Source organism: Pongo pygmaeus, chromosome 12, assembly GCF_028885625.2.
Source record: "Pongo pygmaeus isolate AG05252 chromosome 12, NHGRI_mPonPyg2-v2.0_pri, whole genome shotgun sequence".
Classification (NCBI taxonomy): Eukaryota; Metazoa; Chordata; class Mammalia; order Primates; family Hominidae; genus Pongo; species Pongo pygmaeus.
Window position 1 is genome coordinate 41,104,271 of NC_072385.2, and position 23,081 is coordinate 41,127,351.

The 23,081-nt window shown below is 52.6% G+C and overlaps 1 protein-coding gene and 1 long non-coding RNA gene across 3 annotated transcripts in view; one reads left to right on the top strand and one right to left on the bottom strand.

The window, feature by feature from the left end:
• Positions 1-17,069, top strand: part of SH3RF3 (SH3 domain containing ring finger 3) — a 369,865-nt gene extending 352,796 nt beyond the window's left edge. For both annotated transcript variants that reach the window (XM_063648534.1, XM_054475806.2), the window contains 2 exons: positions 3,250-3,581; positions 13,940-17,069. In XM_063648534.1, the coding sequence (XP_063504604.1) occupies positions 3,250-3,581; positions 13,940-14,108 (501 nt within the window). In that variant the 3' untranslated portion in view covers positions 14,109-17,069. The remainder of the gene's footprint in view (positions 1-3,249; positions 3,582-13,939) is intronic.
• Positions 17,070-21,161: 4,092 nt separating this feature from the next.
• Positions 21,162-22,727, bottom strand: LOC134737871 (uncharacterized). Its single transcript, XR_010123274.1, has 3 exons — positions 22,550-22,727; positions 21,814-21,978; positions 21,162-21,462 (listed from the first exon to the last, which is right to left on the bottom strand). It is a non-coding gene; the product is annotated as an uncharacterized LOC134737871 (long non-coding RNA).
• Between the last annotated feature and the right edge of the window lie 354 nt (positions 22,728-23,081).

The window sequence follows — 23,081 nt, forward strand, 5'->3', positions numbered from 1 at the left end:
CGTGAGCATGACGATTGTTAGTACTGGGAATTCCACAGTGATTGGTAATAACTGATGCTTAAGGCATTAGCAGAATTCTGTCCTGGAAGGTGGACATTTTGGAGAGGGTTTTCTAGCCATGACATCAGCGTTTTTCCAAGTTAATTAAGTGTTCAGTTTATTTAATCCTGGAGAATTGAGACAGGAAAATTATCCATCACATTTATGCACCCCACCCTTTCCAAAGCAGACAGCTAAGGTTGGGCCTGACTGCAGATACTCTCAGCAGCTGGGCAGTGAGGCAGCAGGGCCTCGGCCTCTCCAGCTCCACCATACCCCACGTCCAGGCCCACAGGGCCCACCGTGCTCTGGGAGCAAGGATCTGTCCACCGAGTTCCTCTCTACTCAGGGGCCAGAAGGGCTCTCCCCAAGGGGCCCGAGAGCCCTCAGCTGGACTCAGTTCATTCAACAAACAAGTGTTGAATGCCTGTTGTGTTCTCAGCACCGTGCTAGGCGCTGGTGGGGATACTGCAGTGAACAAAACAAACACGACCCCTGTACTTCCAAAGCTTTGATTCTAGAGGGGAGCCTAGACGGGGATGAACAGCCACCAGGCCCGTTCATGGGGAAGAGGAAACAGAGGTGGGCAGAAGAAGGCTAATTCCTTTTCCTTTGGGCAACGCAAGGCCACCCAGGTCTCCTGCCTGCCAGGAGGAGTGGCCAGCAGCCTCAGAGCCTGCAGAGTGGGCTCCGCCGGGACACCTGGGGCAGGCCTGGCTTCTATCCCCGCATCCTGGCCTGCTGTCCTTGTGACCTAGGGATCCCAGCCTTAGCACTGAGGACATTTGAGGCCGGATAACCCTGCCATGGGGGTTTCCCTTGCATTGGAGTATGTTTACCAACATCCCTGGGATCTGCCCACCAGATGCCAGCAGCACTCCTGAGTTGTGACAGCCCAGATGTCTTCAGACATCGCCACCTGTCCCCTGGGGGCAAGGTCACCCTCTCATCAAGAACTCTTGCTGTGGGTTCAGGCCTCCTGGGGAGCCAGTTCCCACCCCAGGTACTGCAGTTCTTTCCTTCCTGGCCTGCGGAGGGGCTGACGGGCCCAGCTGCTGGGTCTCCCATCCCCAGGCCTTATGCCCTGCCTACGCTGTGGCCTGAAAAAGCCTCCTCACTCCCTGCCCCCAGGCACCCCACTCAGATCCCAGGGTTCTGCCCCCGACCCCTCACGGTTTCTTCTTTTCCTTTCTAGTTTCTACCCAAGCAGTTCCCAATGTGTGTTCCTGGGAACACTCTCCCTCAAGTCGTGCCGCCAACAAGGGTTCTCTAAGAACTAGACTCGGGAAACACCGCACTTTGAGCTGCCAGCACGTGAAGGGCTGCAACGAAATCCGTGTCTAACTGATTGCTCTAGGCTGTTTCCTATTGCTCACAACCTCCAGGGCCTGGCACGGTGCACAAGACCTTCAGGAAGTTATTGGAGGGAGAGTGAGGCAGAGGGGAGAAAGGCCGGGGGGCTGCAAGCTCAGTAGCGGAGTCAGGTATCTGGATCCCCGTGCTGCATGGCTCAGAGCTGGGCCGCCTCTTCCTCCTGAAATCACCCAGAACTCCCCATGGACCATCAGTACAGAGCCTGAAAGCAGGAACAGCTGACCTCCAAAATGAGTCCAGCCTTGGAGGAAACACATTGAGAAAAGTGGGGAGCGAAGGCTGAGACTCAGGCAGTGGAGTTGGGGGCTGGGTTTTCACTCTGAAACCTGTGAGAGGAGATCCACACTTGCCCAGGGCATACCCTCATTATATCTCCTTCCCTCTCTATTGGATAAGCAGCAGTGGCCTGGGGGCACAGGCTCTGAATGCAGTGGGATTAATGAATACAGTGGAACAAATGCTGGTCACCAAGGGTGATGGGGATGGTCCCTTTAGACACCTTACCCGGTGGAGACCCTTCACCCCGCACTAAGCAGTATCCCACAGCCACAGGCCCCCAGACCCTGGCACCGCTGCAACAACAGTCCAGGTATGTGGCCTGGGGGGACTTGGCTGGGGCCCAAGCAGTTGTGCTCTTAGACAACCAGAGCCCAGCGTGGCTTGGGCCTCACGGGAAGTCCCATCAGGAACCGTGTCACCTGTCCTACAGAGTCCACTTAGAAGAGCTGGGGGAGGAGAAGGCAAATGACATTGACTGCTGGTTCCTCTACACAGACAATGACGTTGCCAGGCTTGGCCAGGGTCCCGTGACAGAGAGGGCTGTGTTGTTAGGGATGGCCCGTCAGCAGCATCCTCCTCTGAGAATGGCATCGCTGGCCTGCTCTGGGGGCCTCGGGCCCTATTTTGGACATTTCTGCTAGATTTTGGAAGAGAAAGGAAAACAAGTGTTGGATGAGGTTTTTTTTGTCGGGGGTGGGCGGGGGGGGACAGAGTATCGCTCTGTCACCCAGGCTGGAGTGCAGTGGCACAATCTCAGCTCACTGCAACCTCTACCTCCTGGGTTCAAGCTATTTTCCCACCTCAGGCTCCTGAGTATCTGGGATTACAGGCAAGTGCCGCCACGCTCAGCTAATTTTTGTATTTTTAGTAGAAACAGGGTTTCACCATGTTGGCCAGGCTGGTCTCGAACTCCTGACCTCAAGTGATCTGCCCACCTTGGCCTCCCAAAGTGCTGAGATTACGGGCATGAGCCACGGTGCCCAGCCTGGATGAGTTCTTGGTCTTAGCTTTGTTTTCTTCCTCTGAGCCCCTTTACAAGGTTATCTTTAAAGTTTCCCGATGGAACTATTCTCCACGGGTCTGTCACCCTTCTACCCATCTTACAACCGAGATGCCATCTGCTTGCCTATCTTTTCAAGATGTCTATGTAGGAACCAGCCTTGGAAAATAGAAATAATGTCAATCTTCAAAGCAAAGAGCAGGCATGCTTACTGCTTGACTCCGGAGCAGAGGGCCAGCATCCTCATAGTCCAGTAGAGAGGATTTGGTGTCCCAAAGCTCCAGGTTCTCTGCTTTAACACAGCCTGGTGTGCCTGCAAGCGTCACCTGGCCCTCACTGGTTCACCCTGTGGGAACTGGGGTTCAGGGAACTGGTGCAAGAAAATGTTGGTACCCTGGCTACTGCTGTTGCTGTGAGTGGTAAAGTCTTTTGTCTCTGAAAAAAATAAGAAATTTAAAAATAAAGTTCCACATAGGAAGATGCATTCCCCTCTCTCTGACAGCAAGGGCATTGGGAAGCATTCACCTGTTTGGTTTCCATCTTGTGTGTCTCCCCAGAAAGAGAAGAAGAGTGGGCTCCTGAAGCTTCTAGCCGGAGCATCCACCAAGAAGAAGTCACGCTCCCCGCCATCTGTGTCTCCAACCCATGACCCCCAGGTGGCCGTGGACGCCCTGCTCCAAGGCGCAGTGGGCCCCGAAGTGTCTTCACTGTCCATCCACGGCAGGGCAGGGTCCTGCCCCATAGAGAGCGAGATGCAGGGTGCCATGGGGATGGAGCCTCTGCACAGGAAGGCAGGCTCCTTGGATCTAAACTTCGCATCTCCTTCCCGGCAAGCACCTCTGTCCATGGCTGCCATCCGCCCTGAGCCCAAGCCGTTGCCCAGAGAGAGGTAAGTGGAGGGGCTTGCCTGCTCTGTGGCATGCTGTGGTTTGGCCTCTGAGGTCTGCAGCCACCTTCGGGGAGCAGGGACACTGTGGCCTTGCTGGGATTAGGTTTACCAGATGTACCTCAACACTCAGATCCACATGGTCCTGAGCTTGGGTGGTGAGTGCTGGATGAAACAAGTCTGGGAACTGGAGTGTTGTTTCATGTTCTGCATCCATCTGGTTCCTGAGTTTGGGATTGCAAAGGAGTCATCAGGAAATGTGTCAGGACCAAGGGTCTCTGAGTGCAAACAGTGGGAGAGTAGGCAGTGAGTGGTCTGTGCCCCCTCAACCCTGGGGGATCCTGGAGCGGGCCTCTGGGCTGAGTCCCCTGTGGGCCTATGTGTCCCGCTCAGGGAGCAGCTCTTCCCTCGCAAGCCTCAACCCACTCGGCATCTTAGAATTATGATGTTACTCAAGACGGCTTCAAGTCTATATCCCTTGAATTATCATGGCTTCAAGGGTATATAGTCCATCAGATTGAACCCTTTGAAATTGCCCATATTCATTCGTTTCGATGCTTACTAGGAACTTCACATGGTTCAGCCTAGGTTTTTACCGATCTGGAAACTGAGTCCGGTTGAGGCAACATGGCCCACTAAGGCTGTGGGCTGTGGGGCTGCAGGTGCTTGGGTTTCACCTGGGGCTAGAGGCGTACCTGGCTTGGATCCCCCTGTGTGAGTTATCCATCCTAAAAGGGCTCTCAGATAAAAGCTGAAGGCATCACGGAGAAATACAATGGCTGTCAGGTTAGGATGGTAGGAAGATATGATCCTTACTGAGTGCCTACACATTGTAACATTGCTGAAATAATAAAACACAAACAACCTCCGAAAAAGACAGTCCTGGTGTTTCTGCCAGAACCTTTCCTCCCTTGGCTATTCGGGTGCCTGCAACCCGGGAAGGCAGCCTCTGCCCTGAACACCTGCTGCCCTCCCAGACACCATTCCCAGTGCCAGGTGCGGAATGAGACGGGGCCTATCTAGATCAGAGGTCTAGTTTTCTATCCTCACATATTCTTCTGTGTAGTTTTCTAGCTTCACAAGTTCTTCCTCAAGGGCCAGATGGTAAATACTGCAGATGTTGCAGTCCTGCTGTGTCTCTGGTGACCACTTCCTTTGCCTTCACGGTGGAAGCGCGGTCACGCACCATATGTAGATGAATGGGCCGGTGTCCCAGTAAACCCCTACTTGTGGACATTGAAATTTAAATTTCATACAATTTTCGTAGGTCATGAAATAGTCTTCTGATTTCTTTTTCAACCATTTCAAAATGTAACAACATTCATAGCTCTAAGACTACACAAATTAGCCGCAGGCGCAGTTTGCCAGCCCTGACAGAGATGATGCCTAGCGCCAAGCCTATGGGGCTAGGCCTGGGGCTCCAGAGTGGACAAGGCTCTCTGCAGGACCCACAGCTACTGACTTCTGCTAACCAGTTAGAACGGAAGTCGCATGTACACCTGCTGTTAGCATCACAAGAGCTGGGTGTTCTGCACAGGGGTGACCTTCAGAACACTCAGCAGTGGGCATGGATTCCGGCTACGCATGCTCAGGACAGCCAGGCCCTGCCTTCTATATTTCCCCAAGCGCTACATGTGTGTAGTCTCAGTGAACCTTCCCACGAACCCTATGAAATCAGTTATCCTCGTTTTACGATGAGGAAACCGAGGTTTTGTAAAAGGCTGGGTAACTGGCCCAAGATCACACAGCTAGTTAGTGGCCAAGCCAGAGATTCAGCTGAGAGCTTTCTGACCTCATAGCCCACGCCATGAGGTACCTCACTGTAGGATGCGCAGTCAGCAGCACCCCCAGTCCTGTGTAGTCACAGGGCCTATTATCAGCTTGTGGACATCGTGGGACATGTCACAGCTCCGCCAGGGGCTGCACCATTGTTGGGTCCTGCAGATCCATCAGCACTGCCATGCCAGTCCCAGCCCCTACAGCCACACCCACAGGGAGAAGTGTCTTCCCCTCCACGGGGCCCCAGGCCCTTGGTGGACTGGGTTCACACTGCACACCACACTGTGCAAACATACACGCACCACACATACACCATACAAACACACACATACCCCATATACATCATACAAACACACACACCACACATACACCATACAAACACACATACATCCCACATACATCATGCAAACACACACGCCACACATACACCATGCAAACACAAACACCACACATATATCATATAAACACTCACACATTACACATACAGCATATACACACACCGCACACACTGCAAACACACATACCCCACATACACCATACAGACACATACCCCACACACACCATTGCAAACCCACACCCTTCACACACCATACACATATATACCATACACACTGCACACACCCCACACACAATACACACACACCATACACACTGCAAACACATACCCCACATACACCATACACACATGCCACACTGCACTCACCCCACACACACTGCAAACACACACCCCACACACGCTGCAAACACACACCATACACACACACTGTACAAACACATCACACACCATACACACACCACACACCACATAAACACACACCATATACATTGTGCAGACACATACACTGCACACCAAACATGCACTGCACACACACCAGGCAAACAGATATAACACACAGATACACACACTATACACAAATTGTACATCAAGCAAACACATAATACAAACACACAAACACATATTCAGACACACACACACCCACCTTCTCTTTCCTTCTCTCCTCCTCCTCCACTTCCTCCACCTCCCATCCTCTCCTAAGGAGTCTCCTCCGCATCAGAACCTCCCTCCAGGGGACCAACACCTGCTGCCTGTGTTTTCCGAATGGGTTCTGGCCCTTGTCTGGAGTCACAGAGTTGGTCTGCCGGCTCGTGAGAATGACAGACTTTGGGATAGTTCAAAGCTGTTCTCATGTCTCCTCTAGGATTCTTCTTCCCCAGACCCCTCAACTTTATCTTCAAAGACATGACTTCCAGACACCTCAATAAAAAGTCTTGAAAGACCCTGTTTCTGTAAAGTCATGGGCATCTCTGATGAATTAGAAAATTCAGAGACTCACTCCCGTTCTCTGAGTGTTCCATCTAATCAGGGGTCATTGTACCCAGAGACTCTTGGTGGCCTTCTTGCACCCAAGTGCTCTGTAGCACTCATTAAAGAGAAGTGTTTCCAAAATACAGCCTGAAACCAAACCGCTCATGAGCCCCAGAAATGCCCCCTCCCCTCAACATGGTAGCCACAGGCTGCCTGGTATCCTGGGGAGCCCTGGCAGGTCAGAGCTGAGGGCATGACTGGGAAAATGCTGACTCCTCGGGCTGGGACAGCACCAGAGAGCACTTGGACTTGGGCCCTGCAGACTTGTGAGTAAAACTTAAACTTCCAGTCTTACTTTGGAGGAGGAGCTGCTGGGCTGCACCCTGTGCAGAGGTGAGAGTCCCTGCAATGGGGCCAGAACACTCAGCTGCCAAGCACTCCTGGAGGGCCTCAGGTGTGCAAGGCCCACTTGTGATCATGAAAGTGGGAATGCAGGCAGCAGGGCAGTATGGGCTGTCAGGGTCAAGGTTTCCACCCCAAAATGCCAAGGAGGAATGGGCAGTGTTGCTGCCTGCATTTCTTGGGCCTTTCCTATGCCCAGACTCCTCCAGATCTCAACCATCTCTTTCGAGACTCTGGAAAGAGAGCGGGCGCTGTTGTCCTCTCCACTGTCAGAGGAAGGACATTCACGTAGAAGGTGCTGCAGAGGGAGCTCCTCTGAGAAAGGACTGGGGGAGTGTACTGTGGGCAGCTCCCTGGGGCAGGGTCAGCCAGGCTGGCAGGCTCAGCTGCCCTGCCCCAGCAGCTGGCAGGCAGCAGGCCAGTCTCATAAGTAGACTTATGAGCTAAGCCCACGAGCATGGGGTGTAAGTAAACTAGAGGGCCATGCCCCATTCCTTCCAAGAGGACCTCATCTTTAGGTGTCTGGCACATTCTTATCCTGCGGACTATGTGCAGAGGGAGCTGAATTTCCAGAAGTTGCTTGTGGAACTCAGAATACGGGTGTGGTCATGGGAAATGCAGGCAGCAAATGCACATGGCATCAGGTTAGAACTGTCTAATTCCCCAGTTCCCCAGCAGGGCTACACCAACCCTGGTCTGTTCTGGTGCAGGGCCAGGCAAGCTGAGTTCTGGGACCAGCCCCTCCTGCCCACTGGATGCCTGCCTCCTGGCTCTTCTGCACCTTGGCAGTATCAAGTATCGTAGAGAGGCTTTGAGTAGACAGACCTTCCAGCCACCTACCAGCCGTTTCATCCTGAACATCTTTCATTTCTTTTTTTTTTTTTTTTTTGAGACAAAGTCTCACTCTGTCACCCAGGCTGGAGTGCAGCGGTGCAATCTCGACCCACTGCAACCTCCACCTCCCAGATTCAAGCAATTCTTGTGCCTCAGCTTCCCCAGTAGCTGGGATTACAGGCATCCACTGACATGCCTGGCTGATTTTTGTATTTTTAGTAGAGATGGGGTTTCGCCATGTTAGCCAGGCTGGTCTCAAACTCATGGCCACAAGTGATCCGCCCACCTCGGCCTCCCAGAGTGCTGGGTGTAAGGCATGAGCCACTGCACCTGGCCCCCTTTCTTCATTTTTATAGTCCTAGTTTCCACATACATAAAATGGGGATAATAATACATGTCTGGGTGTAATACTTGTAAATCACCTAGATTAACACCAGAAAAAGTATGAGTGCACACTAAACAACACAACAATAATAATATATGCTATTGTGTCCAGAGTTGGTTCCTGGTGGGTTCGTGGTCTCGCTGACTTCAAGAATGGAGCCACAGACCTTTGCAGTGAAGAGCAAAGGACAAAGCTTCCACATGGAAGGGGACCCAGCAGGTTGCCCTGGGGTGGCCAGCTTTTATTCCCTTATCTGTCCCCTCCCATGTTCTGTTTTTGTCCTATCAGAACGCCCTTTTTTCCATCCTCCCTGTGATTGGCTACTTTTAGGATCCTGCTGATTGGTACATTTTACAGAGTGCTGATTGGTGCATTTTACAGAGTGCTGATTGGTGCATTTTACAGAGCGCTGATTGCTGCATTTTACAATCCTCTTGCTAGCTGCAGAGCGCTGATTGGTGCATTTTACAGAGTGCTGATTGGTGCATTTTACAATCCCCTTGCTAGCTACAGAGTGCTGATTGGTGCATTTTACGCTCCTAGCTACAGTGCTGATTGGTGCATTTTACAATCCTCTTGTAAGAAAGAAAATTTCTCCAAGTCCCCACTCGACCCAGGAAGTCCAGCTGGCTTCATCTTTCACTATGACCTCTCTAATAGTAATATATGCTGTGACATCTATGATAATAGTAAGATGGTGAGGGTGAGGGCACCTGCAGCACAGCCTGGCCGACCCCCGCCCCTTTGACCTGCTTCTCCCCAGATGTTCACATCGGATCAGCTCATCCTCAGCTCTTGATGGCCTGTGAGTTACCTGGCTTTGTTAGAATTTCAACGTTCCTTGCTCTGATCCATTATGTGTGTGGTGAGCAAAATAATGGCCCCCAAAGATGTCTATGCCCTAAACCCTAAAAACTCATGACTATGTTACCACACATGGCAAAGAGGAAGTCAGGTTGCAGATGGAATTAAAGTTGCTAACCAGCTGACTTTAAAATAAAGAGATTACCCGGGATTATCCAGGTAGGCCCTGTGTAATCACAAAGGGTCCTTATGAGTAGAAGAGAGAGGCAGAGGAGAAGGTCAGAGTGGCATGATGTGAGCACTCCCCTTTGAAGACGGAGGAAGAAGCCTCCAGAGAAGGGATGAAGGCAGCTTCTAGCAACTGGAAAGGCAAGGAAACAGCTTCTACCCTAGAGCCTGCAGAAGGAACCAGCCTTGCAGATGCTCCAGTGAGACCACGTTGGAGTTCTGATGGACGGAACTATAATACACTTGTATAGTGTGATGCCACTACCTTTATGGTCATTTGTTACAGCCATAAACAACTAATATGTGTGTTGATATTACAGTTTAATGTCCAGGGTATAGAAGTATTCTTATCCCCAAGTTCCTAGCAGACACCACTCTGTTACCAGCACATTCCATGGACTCAGGGGCTCATTCGTCTTCCTGTGCTGGAGCAAGTGCTCTGAAAAGGCTACCACATGGAGGGCCACTTTGCAGACCCTGTTGTCAGGGAGGGAAGCAGACGAACCCCAAGGAAAGCAGAACATCCAAACCTCGCACACAGAGCTAATGGTAATAATAATGGAATGAGAATTCATTCTGATTTTGCTCATTTGGATTCCTTGAGCCCCGTGTCTGAAAATTAGCTGTGGTTGCCATAACCTTAATTATACTCAGCAGGGCAGAGTTGCTCGCTGATTTATGACGCACAGTTGTGACCTGGGAGTAGCTGTCATCCTCAGCTGCTCACACGGACACGACAACGGCCCTCTGTGTCTATAACGGGGAGTATCAATTACTTTCCTGCAGCAGGAAGAACAGCTCAGAGTCTTGGAATGATCTGGACAGAAACGTTAAACGCTTGTCTCATATAAATTCAGCCCACATCCATCTGGGCTCATTAAATCATTGAATTGCTCAGAAGCACCAAATTACATCTTTCTAACAAATTATATTTTTAAAGCTGCTTGTTTATTTCACATCTGGAAGTTGAGGCAAAAGCCAAAACTTGCATTCAGAGTCTGAGAAATCATCTCACCCTTTGCCTTCCTTTCTTTCCTTGGGGAAGAGAGAGGAGCAGCAGGTGTTCGGAAGAGGTGGAGGATGGCAGAAGGCCACAGGTAGGATGGCGCTGGTCCTGTGGGCCCTCGCAGCCTCGGTTTGTGTGCATGCTGTCTGATTTCACAGACCGCTGGCTGCATCCTGGCAGCCATCTGTCCTCCTTCAAGGAGGGCCAGCAGGAAGCCCTCACAGAGACGCTGGGCTGGGAGGAAGGAGGTGCCTCCGCCTGCCCTCCTTTCTCCCCTCCTGCACGTCCCTGAGAGCACCGTCTGGTTCGCCAGCAGAGAGCCCATGGGAACCAGTCCAACCCTCGTGCACCTGTAGATGCTCCAAGACACTTAGAGTTGGCTGGTATTCAGGACTGGGACCCGGAACCTGGCCTGTTCTGCTTCGCCAGGAGTAAGAACACTGCACCCCCAAGTCAGCCTCACGAGCCCATCCTCCATGCCTCCTCCTCTTGCCAGCCTGATGCAAGCTGGGTCTGTGTGCCCATGGGCTGTGCGCTCCATAAGACTGGGCCTTGGTCTCCTGTCTGCACATCTTTCCTGAGCCTGTCACCAAGCCAAACTGCCCCAAAGCCATGGCTTCTGCGCCCCAGGCTCTGTGAGCAGGTGGGGTGGGGAAGGGCAAAGGCTTCCTCCCTGAGCATGCACTCAGCTCGATTCTCAGACACCAATGTGCAAGCATTCCCTCCCACAGTTGCTGAAAATCCACATTCCCTAGTCCATTCCCCCTAAGTCGTATCAAGTAGGTCCAGAATGGGCCCAGGGAACTGTGAGGGGTCCTGAAGTATGTGAGCCACACTTGGAGCAGGTGTGCAGTAATCCCTGTGGCGATGGGGCTTGCAGATTGGTGCAGGAGGCAGGATGGGTTGGGTAAACAGGTGAATGGCTGGGTGGTAGAAGATGGTAAGAGCTGGAAAAGGGCAGACCCGGTGTGGCCACACAGGGAATGGCGTTCTGGGCAGAGGGAGCAGCATATGGAGGAGCCCTGAGGTGGGCGCACCTTGGGTCAGCAAGGCATGGCGGGGCAGAGCTGGTGGAGTGGGAGGGGCGCAGTGTGGAGGGCCTGGGAATGGTGGGGCGTTTAGACTGTGGCCCCTCCTCTGAGAGGGATGGGGACTGCTGGAGCCCTCTGAGCCTCTGCCCAAAAGGAGCCTCAGCTGTGAGGCAACTCAGTCCAAGCAGGGTGAAAGCAGGAGGCCCAGAGCGGGCAGCCGCCAGGACCAGGAGCCACCCACAGGAGACCCACACGGAGGCCACCAGGGAATGCATCCAGAGCCATCGGGGCCATGTCTCCTAGACAGCCTCAGCGTCTGTTGAGATGGGTACCCAGGCAGTCCAGTGCTGGTTATTGAGCACCTTCGCCCTGCCAGGCCCATCTCGGTGCTGCTCAGCAAAGTGGGCGTCTGAGGAACTGTCAGCCGGGGGTGTTTAGGCAGAGAGAATAGCTGCACCCTGCCTACCGCAAAACCCACCACATGTGGGATCTGGGCTTTAGACGGGAGGTCCAACACCCTGGTGCCCCAGGGGCGTCTTCTCTCAGCCCTTACTGCACAGTCCTCACCCACACAAGGGCTGGGGGTGCAGGGGCCCAGCCAGGCTTCGGGCAAGCATGCCCCTGTGGAGTTTCCCCAGGGCAGAGGGAGGCCCAGCTAGTGGGAGTGGGGATGGAGCCCTGCCTGTCAGACCGCAAGCATGAGGGCTGAGAGCACAAGGCCCAACTGGTTCGTCCTTGGCAGTGTTTTAGAGGAAGGCTCTCCTGGGGCCACCACAGCTGCTTTTCAGCCTTGTTCCTCCTCTGCGGCTTGCAGGATGGGTGTGGGATAGCAGAGCAGGGGGCTGTGTGTGTATGTGTGTGTGTGTCCTGTCAAACATAATCATAGCCGAACACTAGTGAAAGTGGTCAGACAGGTTTTAATCAGCAACATAATGGACATTTGCAATGGGGAGTAGGGTCCAGGCCGAGCTGAGCTCAGATTCAATTGGCACACAAGTGACTGGGGGTTTCCAAGAGAGAATGAGGGAGCAGGGAGGCAGTGAGTGGGGGCTCAGGAGAGTGAGGGAAGTGAAAAGTTACAGATGGTGGAAGCGGGTGGTCCGTGTGAACACATCTGGACATGCTGACGTGCTCACTGAAGTCAGGAGACAGGCCCTGTCCTCAGGTGTGGCTGGAACTCACAGTTGATTCTTCTGGCTGCTGTGAGGTTTCTCAGGCAGGCACTTTAAAGGGGGCTGGGGTCAGCCTACGGATGCCACCTTGAGCTGTTAGAAGCTATGTTAGTGGTTGTTCAAGTTGTTATAGGCAGAGGTGAGGCCCAGCCAAGAAGAGGGCTCAGAGGAGCCAGGCTGGAGTGTGGTCGAGGAGAGAACTCTTGGTCAGTGCCACAGCTAAGTGTTGTCAGGAGCACCTGCCACAGCCCAGAGAGCCCCTGGGGTGCACTCAGAGCTCCAGCACCTGCCACGCAGCACACCCCGTGCCCCTGGGTCCCTGCAGGCAGAGGCCATGCAGGGAAGGCCCCAGGGAAGGCTCCTGTCTCTGCTTCCACACTACGGCATATTGGTCTGAAAACAGGGACTCCAGAGAGGCATCAGAGGTTGCAGGGGGCCCAAGTCTTGTGGAAATGAGATGTGGGGAAAGTTGGGCCTTATTGGTGTTGATGATGTGGCCTCAGCCAGTTCCAATGCTAAGGCACTGGGAAAAAATCTTATGATTTTTGGAGCACATTTAAAAATAAGGACAGGTTGGGCACGGTGGCTCATGCTCGTAATCCCAGCGCTTGGAGAGCCTGAGGCCAGTGGATCACTTGCACTCAGGAGTTCAAGACCAGCCTGGACAACACAGCAAGACCCCATCTGTACAAAAATAATTAGAAATTGGCTGGGCATGGTGGTATGTGCCTTGGTCCCAGCTGTTCAGGAGGCTGAGGTGGGAGGCTCACTTGAGCCTGGGAGCTCAAGGCTTCAGTGAGCTAGGATCATATCATGGCACTCCAGCCTGGGTGGAAGAGCAAGACCCTGTCTCAAAAAAATAAGGACATTTTACAAAAACAATGTTCCAAGTACCTTTCACACATCACATTGGGCCCCAACCTGTGAGGTGGTGCTGCAGTTGAGGGGCTGTGCTTTTCAGAGGAACCTACAGAGGGAGAGGTGAGGACATGAGCCCAGGGTCTTGACGTTGGTATGGGGCAAATGGGGACACAGTTTGTCCTGACCCTCCCCCGCCCCTGCCCCTGGGAGGCCGCAGTCTGGGTGGGTGGGCCAGAGTGGGACCATGGATGTGAGATGGGGGCGTCGCGCTTGGGTGGAGAGTCTTCAAGGGGGTGAAACAGTCCAGCTTCTTCATAGATCAGCGTCTAAAAGGACAGCAGGGGAAAATGTCTTTTAAATTTTTTTTTATAAAAAAATGAAAAATTTCGAAAGAGTTTTGAAAAAATTAAAAATAAAGATAAATAGAAATTGTATAAAGTGGGAAAATAGCAGCAAATAACAATAATTTACACCGAGGGAAGAAAAAGAGAAAGCACAACCCAGCAGACGGAGACTGTCTGCGTGGGGCTCACCCACTGTGCTGTTTCTCCAGGTACCGCGTGGTGGTCTCGTACCCACCCCAGAGTGAGGCGGAGATCGAGCTGAAGGAAGGCGACATCGTCTTTGTGCACAAGAAGCGCGACGACGGCTGGTACAAGGGGACCCTGCAGCGGAACGGCCGCACAGGCCTCTTCCCGGGCAGCTTCGTCGAGAGCTTCTGAGGACTGGTGCTCCCTGCACCCAGCTCACAGAGGGGGAGGCCACCTGGGAAGCCCCACGGCACACAGAGAGGGAGCCACAGCGCCCCAAGGGTTCCAGGTCATCTCCAAGGCACCTGGCGGGGGACGCCCTGGCCCAGGATGGGGGCCAGGGACTGTGGAGGTCGTGCCTTCTCCCAAAACCCCCAAACGGAGAGCACACCTGGGATGTTCTTCAAGGAAATGCCCACCCCTTCTGTGGAAACTGCAAAGAAAGCACCTTGAGGAAGAGAGGCAGGTGCCGGCGCAGGCAGGCCTGTGGCTGTGGTTTGCAGCCATGGCGGCGTTCTCATTTACCACCTAAGCAGGGTTGGAGGTTGCAGGAGGTCTGCAGGCAAGGTGGGTGGCATGGGGGCCAAGAGCGCTGGAGATCATCTTTCTGGGCTGCCCTGGGCTTCCCGCGGGGCCCAGGTTGCTCTGTCACCATTCTATATACCTCAGTCACCTGCCGCCCAGCTGCTCAGCAGGGGTGTTTGTGAGGCCCTGGGGGTGCCCCAGAAGGGGCACCCCACCACCCCTGTGGGAACTGGAGCAGAATCTGTGGGCTTGTCGCCTGCCAGTAGTATAAGCAACACTTTCTGTTCACCACCACTGTCCCTTGCATTACTTCTTTCTTACAGCATATTTTTAACGTAAAGCAGTTAGACTTTATATATTTCTAATAGGTCAGACATTGCCTATTTTTCATACATCTGGTGCTGCCTTTTTGTAAAACTAGTAATGACTTGGTTGAGCTTGAAAGAAAAGATGTCTGAGGCGACATCAAAGGGGCAGAATTTTTATATTTCCCATATGGCTTTGGGAGAGCGCCGAGAAGCCCCCATCCCACACCTCAGCGCTGGCCAGTACTCTGGGGGCTGGCGGGGTGGATCCATTGAGGGGGTCAGAGGGAGCTTGGAAGCAGCCGGTTTCTTTAAACTCTTACCAAAACCCCGCGCTCTGTCTAGACGGTGATGATTATTATTCAAGACCCGGAAACATTTCGAGGAAGGGCCACTATAATTGTCCTTTTGTGTGGCGGTAGAAGGAGCACGTAGGTCAACCCCAGCCGGGAAGGCAAAATCTTCCCTTTATTGCCTCAGAGAGAACTGCAATTAGCATTCTCAGAAGATGATTTCTTGGTATCAAAATGTGCAGTTTCTACAACAGTTTAGACCACCACCACCATTTTTCTTCTTTTTTAAAAATAAATAACTGCTCCTATTTCAGGCAGTGCAAACCTTCATCTGCTGGAGACCGGAGGTACAAGGAGATCAGGGGGTTGCGGCACCGCTGCAGGCTTGCAAGATCGGGGAGTTGGGAGGGCGAGAGAGGAGGGAGGTGCAGCTTTGATGCTGGGACCTCCCTGAGTGGGGCTGATGAATGTATATTCATTAGCACCGTGGCTCACTTCCCAGGAAAACTGATCAGGAGCCCTTCGGGGACAATTTTGTTCTCAAGATTCACACCTTAGGAACACATTTTTATCACCTCAAAATTTTGATCCATCACCCCTCTCTCCACCTATATTTTTACAAATACCATTCAGACTTAAATTAAGCTGAAGAAACTAGCCTTTGGTAACATAGGGTGTCACTGGTTTTCAGGGATGTAACCAATTCCAGAAATACATTCTCTTGCCTGGCATGAAGCCTTTGAAACACGGGCCGCTTATTTTCAGAGTTCTGTTTTGGGACGTGACTTGGCTACTTGTTACTTCCAGGTGGTTACCACACGGTGGGGGTCATGCCTTTCCCTCCCCCCAGATGATAATAGATTTAATAGACTCAAAGAAGTTGTTCAGAATCAAAGAAGAAAAAGTCTGGCTTAAACATAGGAACTTCTGTGTGCCAGGTTAATGACAACCAAAAGCTATCTATTTACCATTGTTGCCAAACTTCATCAGTTTCCCATCCTGCACCAAAATCCTGTGCGTGTTTAAATTCACGTTGTCACCAAAGAGGTGCACAGATAACAACCTGGATAACGCAGGTGTTCTCCAGGGAAACCAGACTAAGTCAAGTCTCCAGGTAACTTTTTTTAAGTCTTTTTTTTAAGGCGCGCAGGTACCAAGCAACAGAATAGAGTAACCTGAACGTTCTTACTCTCCCAGGCATGGCCCACATGGTGCTTCAGGTAGAAATATGCTTCACCCTCCTGGTGGGGGGGCGAGGCCACAGCCCACTGCATGCAGCATGGTAGAGAGCTGGGGCGAGTATCTCCATGTCTTTGGAGGATGTCAGCTAGCCGCTTTCAGGGCAGAATCGGGTGGGCTCTGGTGCCACCTTGGGAAGGAAAGCGATGCGTTGGTCTGGCCAGAGCTCCGGAGCCAATGCCGGGCTGCCTGAGGGCAGAGGAAATGCATGGCCCACGTGCATTTCTGAGTATTTTAAACTCATTCAGGCCCTGCAGCCTTCATGATGATGTAGCTTGCAGAGAAGAGCAGGAGCAGAATTAGCCCTTTCTTCAGGCCATCTTGCCTCAAAGGGCACACGTTTGGCGGTTAAGATGAAAGTAACCCTTATGTTTCATCCTGGCCCCATGATGTACACATCTTAGCCTTGTAGGGGACTTGGGGGAGCCACAGAGATTTCCTTTGAGGAGCATGGTAGAGTCCACAGCCATGGCTGAAGTCAGTGGACACCGAGGGGACAGGACTGCAGCCCACCAGGGGCCTCTGCCCAGAGGGAGGCAGAGAGGATGGCGGCCACGGGTGCTCTCCTGGCATCCTCATGGGGTGATGCCAGGCCAGGCACCTCAAAACAAGCTCAGCCGACTGGGAGATCCTTTGTACTTTGCACAGTTCACACACACAAACACACACACCCTATCCCAAGTGTTTTTGTTAGACACAAATGTCAGCGTGTGATTTTGGAAGACTTGTCAGTGATGACGAACCATGATGCCTGTGTTTCTGAGTCTTTAAATAAAAATGAACATGGAGAAGCCTTGTGTCTGCATGTTGGGAGCAGCAGGGTCCAGCAGAGGCCAAGAGGGACCCAGGTAAGAACAGAACCTGAAGGCTCGGCCCACCTGCCTGCTGACCAGCCCAGCTGGCTTATGCACCTGCTTCTCAGTGCTTTTGTGTGGGGGGCACCGAGTCTGTATCAGGATGGCATTAGTCAAGGAGATGGGAGAGTCGTGACATCAAATGTCTGTACCCAGCACATGCCAGAGACCCAGGAGCTGGGCAGTAAGAGCCAAGCCACAGAAGCCAGCAGTGGGCTGGGTGGGGAGGGTCTCCAGTTCCCCTCTAGGGGCTCGTGTGCCTGGAAGGGCAGGGTGGCTTGCTGTAGGTGACTCACCTCCTTTTCTTGTCATTATTCAAGAAGTCCCTCGTAACCAGAAGTGCCTGGTATTAACCTCTGAGACCAGCACTCTCCTGGTCTTACCCTTGTCTCTCTGGCCCTTGGGGTGCCTGAGCCATGGCTGACATTCCCTGGAGCACAGGATGGGGGTGCTGGGAATCCCACCAACAGAAGAGCCCAGGAGCCCACTGATCTCCAGAAAGGTGCGTCTGTCTCCAATCAGCCAACCTGACACCTGGCAGAGGGCTGGCCCGCCAGCCTGATCCATGCCTGGAACCATGTGTTTCTTGAAACAGGCTTTCACTGTTCTCTTAGCTGAGACACATCTACATATACATTTGAGCTGGAAGAACATTTAGCAAAGAGCCATTTTACTCTACTGTAAAATTAAGTGACCTTGCCAGGCAGTGGTGCATGCCTGTAGTCCTAGCTACTCTAGAGGCTAAGGCAGGAGGATTGCTTGAGCCCAGGAGTTCAAGTCCAGCCTGGGCAACATAGACCCTTGTATGAGCAAATGAAATAATTTTTTTTAAAAAAGTGAACTTGTACAAGATTAACACAGCATGGACAGTCACTGGGGAGGTCGCTGCAGGCCTGGCACTGTGGTAAGGAGGCCTGCTGTGTGCTCACTCACCCTCCGGACAAGGCTGTGTGGACACCACTCTTGCCTCCATTTGCTACGTGAGCAATCAAGGTTGTAAGAGGTTAAATGAATTGCCCCGGGTCACATAGCTCAGTGGACAGCCATGACTCAAACTCAAGTCTACTTATCCAATGTCAAGTCTACCCTCAGAACTCAAAAGCTGGGTGCCAAACCTGTACTCCTTAACAGAATTGATAACTCAAGCACAAGAGTGTAGGAAGAGGAGAGCCAGAGGAAATGTAGGCAATGCCCATCACAGTCTGTCTGGAGAGGGTGCCTGGCAGGCCATCCCAGCCAGCCTGCCGAGTGGAGGTATCCTGCCTATAGAAATTACACAGCAACCCATCAGGGCCTGGTGCCATTTTACATTCACATCACATACCCCACTGCCTGTTTTCCAAATCCATGCTCCTAAGCAAACAAGTAATTTGCCTTTTACTGATTTAGCAACTACAGAGAAAACAGTGGGAGTCAGAGCATTATCTGAACAGTAGTCTACCACTTGGCCTGTGTAGCTGAGATGTTCCTCATTAGCCGCCAGTGAGCTGGGCCTTCAGTTGAGGCCTCAGTCCCTGTGGGTTTTGTGATGAGAGTTGGTATCCCTGCCTCTAACTGACACTGACAGGTGGCGTGCCTGAACTGCGGAGGGGCGTTGAGTCTCCTTTCTTGGGAGAAAGGCTCCATGGCCAGGCCTATGCTGGGAGCTGCACGGTGAGCCAGGAGGGTGAACGCCACTAGCTCTCAGCAGAGCTGCGAAGACAACACGCAGGTGGCCATGGCACGAGACATTTGATCTTAGGCACCTAAACAACCTCGTGAGGACTCTGGAGAGAGGGAGCCATGCTCCTGGAGGCCTCCCCTGGGGCCTTGCAGAGGGTGGGGCAGGACAGGGTGGGGGCTTCTCAGATGGAGGGAAGGGAGACTATTCACAGCCTTTTATCTGCATAGAGTTGTCACATATGTTATGTCACTGGATTCTTACAACAGCCCCCGAAGTGTGGTTCATATCATCCCCATTTTACAAGTAAAGAAGCTTGATTCCAAGAAGTTCTGTTGTTAGCTCTGAATTAAATCAGAGGCAGAGTCAGGACTTCTGACTTCCAATCTCTGGCTTTTCTTGAATGCAGCAGAAATACTAAAATGATAGTTCTGACAGGGGGCTCTGCTGGTAGCACTAACCACCTAATGAGGTGGGACTGCTATCATATTGTTTCAAAGATGGGGAAACCGAGGCACCACCATCCAATGCTTGGTGTGAGGCCACATGCTAGGTCAAGCTGTGGTTCAGCCCAGTGCTCAGCCACCCCACACAGAGCAGTGGGAGAAGAGGAACGGGCCCAGGCAGGCCTTGACGGCTGGGCGGGGTCCATGCCAGTCTCACAGTCTTGGGGGCTGGAGGCTGCAGGTGGAGACTGGCCAGGAGTGGTCGGCTCTGAGCTCTACCTAGGGGAGAATGGCCTGGGCAAAACGTGAGCAGGGAGGAGGATCTAAATGCCTCTGCCAGTGCTGAGACCCTAAATGCCAAGACAGAGCACAGCGCCCGCCCACCACCACGATGTCTGTGCTGCCCCAAGATGCCAGCTGAGGCTTGAGATGCAACCCCCTCCCGAGCCGGCCCCACCCCTGGCCAGGCCTCACAGACCAGGGACCGTCTTGGAATCGGTCAGGACCTTCTAGGGCTGAGCAGTCTGTTGGAGTTCTCCTCCCTTCTGTTTCATGTCACCTTTCCGGGGATTCCCTTCACTTCTCAAAGAAGATCACATTCAGCTGACCACAAGGGACACATCTGGGGCCAGTGAGCTGTTGGAGCCCTGCTTCTGTTCCGACTGTGGCCCCAGCATCTGAGGCTGGCTGAGTTTTGCTGACTGTCCTCTCTGTGCTCTCCTCCAGCACCAGAAGCAGTGGTCTCCATCTTCCCACAGTGATAGGAGCCTGTGCTACCTGCCTTGTGGCTCCAGACCTTGACCCCTCCCTCAGTGAAAATCCTGAGCTCGGCCTTATAGCCACACCAGGGTCAGCTGGTGTTTAACATGGTAAGGGTTAAATCCCAGACACCCAAGAAAGCGGTAGCAGCTGTTTGTCCAGGGCCTATCATTTGAACATGCCCCAAAAACCAACTGGAATAAGTCAAAAGAGGACTTCTTGACTCAACTGAAAAGCCGAGGGCAGCCAATCAGACATGTGCAAATGATGGGGCTGGTGTTCCATGAAGACCCTTGGCATTCTGCTGGACCTAGGGATGTGGGACATCTTGCAATGTGTACAATAGTCTCACATGGCAAAGCCTGTCCTGTCCCAAATGTCAAGAGTGGGTTCACTAAGAAACACTGGTTTAGGTGAGTTTGCTTCAGGCATAGCTGGGTCCAGGTGCTCACATGACGTTTGTGGGTATTGCTGGGCTCTGCTGCCCTCCACGTGGCTCCTTCCTCAGCAGATTTCCCCACCTTACAGCACAATGAGGACCAGCAGGTTCAGGATGCCATCTGACACCTTCCCCATCCCTGCAAAAATAGTCCTGCTTCTTCTCTGTGGGCCCAGCCAAAACCCTGGCATTGACTCTCACTGGCTCCATTTGGGCCTGTGCTGCCCTCCCTGACTCAACCATTTTGGACAGGGGACGTGTATATACTGATTGATAGCGCCTGAGGTGTCAGCCCTGCCCAGACTTCATGGATTGGGAGTGGGGGTGAGAAGATACACATAGAGCTATTGGCAAAAACAAAAGGAGCTCGTGACTGAGCAGACAAAAACTGCAGACGCACACTCCCCAGGGCTGCTCCTCCAGGACATTGCCCTGGAACCCCACGGCAGTATGCAAAAGCATGGGTCGTCTGAGGGCCACCATACCATATTTAGGAAAATGACATATAAAAACTGGATCTAAAAGAAGTCCCAGAGGAAACATCAACAGACATGGACATCATTACAAATGTGAAGAAAGAACTCTTTATTTGGAAGAAGTCATGTTCTGTAATGTTCTAAAAAAAAAAATGGAACCAGATGAAAGCCTGGAGACAGCCAGGAAGTGTCACATGGGACACCCACTCACCACACCCCTCGATGGCCTGGCTTCACCCACTCACTCATCAGATCAGTGAGCAGTCACAGATGAATGTAAGTGCTCAGACAGGACACCACAGATAAGGCATGAAAGGACAGACACAGCTGACCACCCCAGCCAGAGTTCACATTTGGAGAGGAAGGCAAGCCGTGTGGGTAGTCACGGACTCGGCGGTCTGTACCTGAGGAGCAAAGGCGCTACAAGCCCGAGACAGCGATGCAGTCTACTCCATGATGGGTCCCAGAGCGCTTCCTGCCTGGACGTTCTCGGCAAGAATGCACAACACCAGCACATGAGGCAAGGAGCTCACAATCAGCTTACCCATTCCTGCCAGGAGAAATGGAAGGAAGTGCCCATCCGTCAGGGTCACACAGGACTTGCCTGGGTCTGGGCATCTTCTCTCCACCCCTTCCCACTCTACTCATTCATTCAACAGCTACTTCTGCTCTGGGCCCAGCACCAGCATCACAGAGATGAATCCAGGCAAGAGAACCCACCCCAGGTATTCAGGCCTTCCTGGAGGTCTGCCTGGTGGGGCCCAGCTGCCTGTCAAATTATGCGGTGTTTGGTGCTATGGAAAGAAGTGTGCAAACCCACATGCCTGAATCAGTTGCTTGGGCTGCCATATCAAAATACCATGCACTGGGTGGCTGAAACAACAGAAATATATTCTCTCACAGTGCTGGAGGCTGGAAGTCCAAGGTTGAAGTTGCAGCAGGGTTGGTTTCCTCTGAGACCTCTCTCCTTGGCTTGCACACCGCCGTCTCCTCACTCTGTCAAGCAGCTGTGGCGGGTCGTCTTGCCCGGATTCACCTCTGTGTGTCTGTATCCAGTGTTCCTCTTCTTTTTAAAATGAATTAGTGTAAATTTATGGGGTGCAATTTTGTTACATACCATAGTGGTCAAGTCAGGACTTTTAGTGTATCCATCACCCGAATAACATACATTGTCCCCTTTAAGCAATTACTCATCCTCCACCCCCTCCACCCTCACCCTTCTCACAAGGACACCAGTCAGGCCAGATTAGGCCCACCAATGGACTCATTTTAACTTAATCTCCAAGCAGAGACACACGCTGAGGCACTGGGGGCTAGGACTTCAACATATGAATTTTCTGGGAACATAATTCAGCCCATAACAGTGCTTGTGCTCATGGAGACCAGGTCATAATGAAGTCAAAAGTTAAATTAATCAAAATAACCAGGCAATAGCTACTAGGAAAATACTGTAGGGCAAAGTACTAAGGGATCTCAGGAAACTCTTATCTAGTTGGAGGGGTGAGGGGCATGGAGGGCCACTTAAAGGGTGTCCCGGTCTTATCTGGACCTCCGCACTGTAGTCTTGTGTAGAAATTCACAAGGCAGGGAGAGGGGAAAGAATGTTCGGTTGGCGGGAACAGTGTGTGTGCACATACCCGAGGCTGGGGAGAGCTTGGCAGGATCAAGAAACTGAGGGAGCCCAGAGCAGGTGTGGAGGAGAGGGCTGAGTTGAGAATGGCCAGGGGTGGGTCTCTGAGCCTTCCAGGCCAGAAGCAGGAGGCAGCGTTTCCTGGGCTCTCAAGGGGTGTTTAGACGCAAACTGTGTCGGGAGCTCCCTCTGTTGGTGGCACATGGAATGGCTCGTATGAATGTGGGAAGCTGGCACAGCAGATGCTGGGCAAAGGGCAAGGCGTCTCTGCCAAGGGGGCGGTGAGGGCATGTGGGGGAACAGACAGCCCCGAGGGTCCTCCGACAAGTCGAGCCAATGTGGAGGCCGAGGGGAAGCCTTCCAAATGTCCTAGAGGGAAACCCCGAGGTAGCTCTTCTCACATTTGTGCAGTGACTACCAGACTAAAGGAACCCCGGTTCCATCCTCACCCTCTGCAACCCAGAGGGCTGGTGGGGTCCAGGGCTTCATTTCTGTTCCTAGCCGGGACCAGGGGCTCCGAGCACCCACGATCCCTTCCC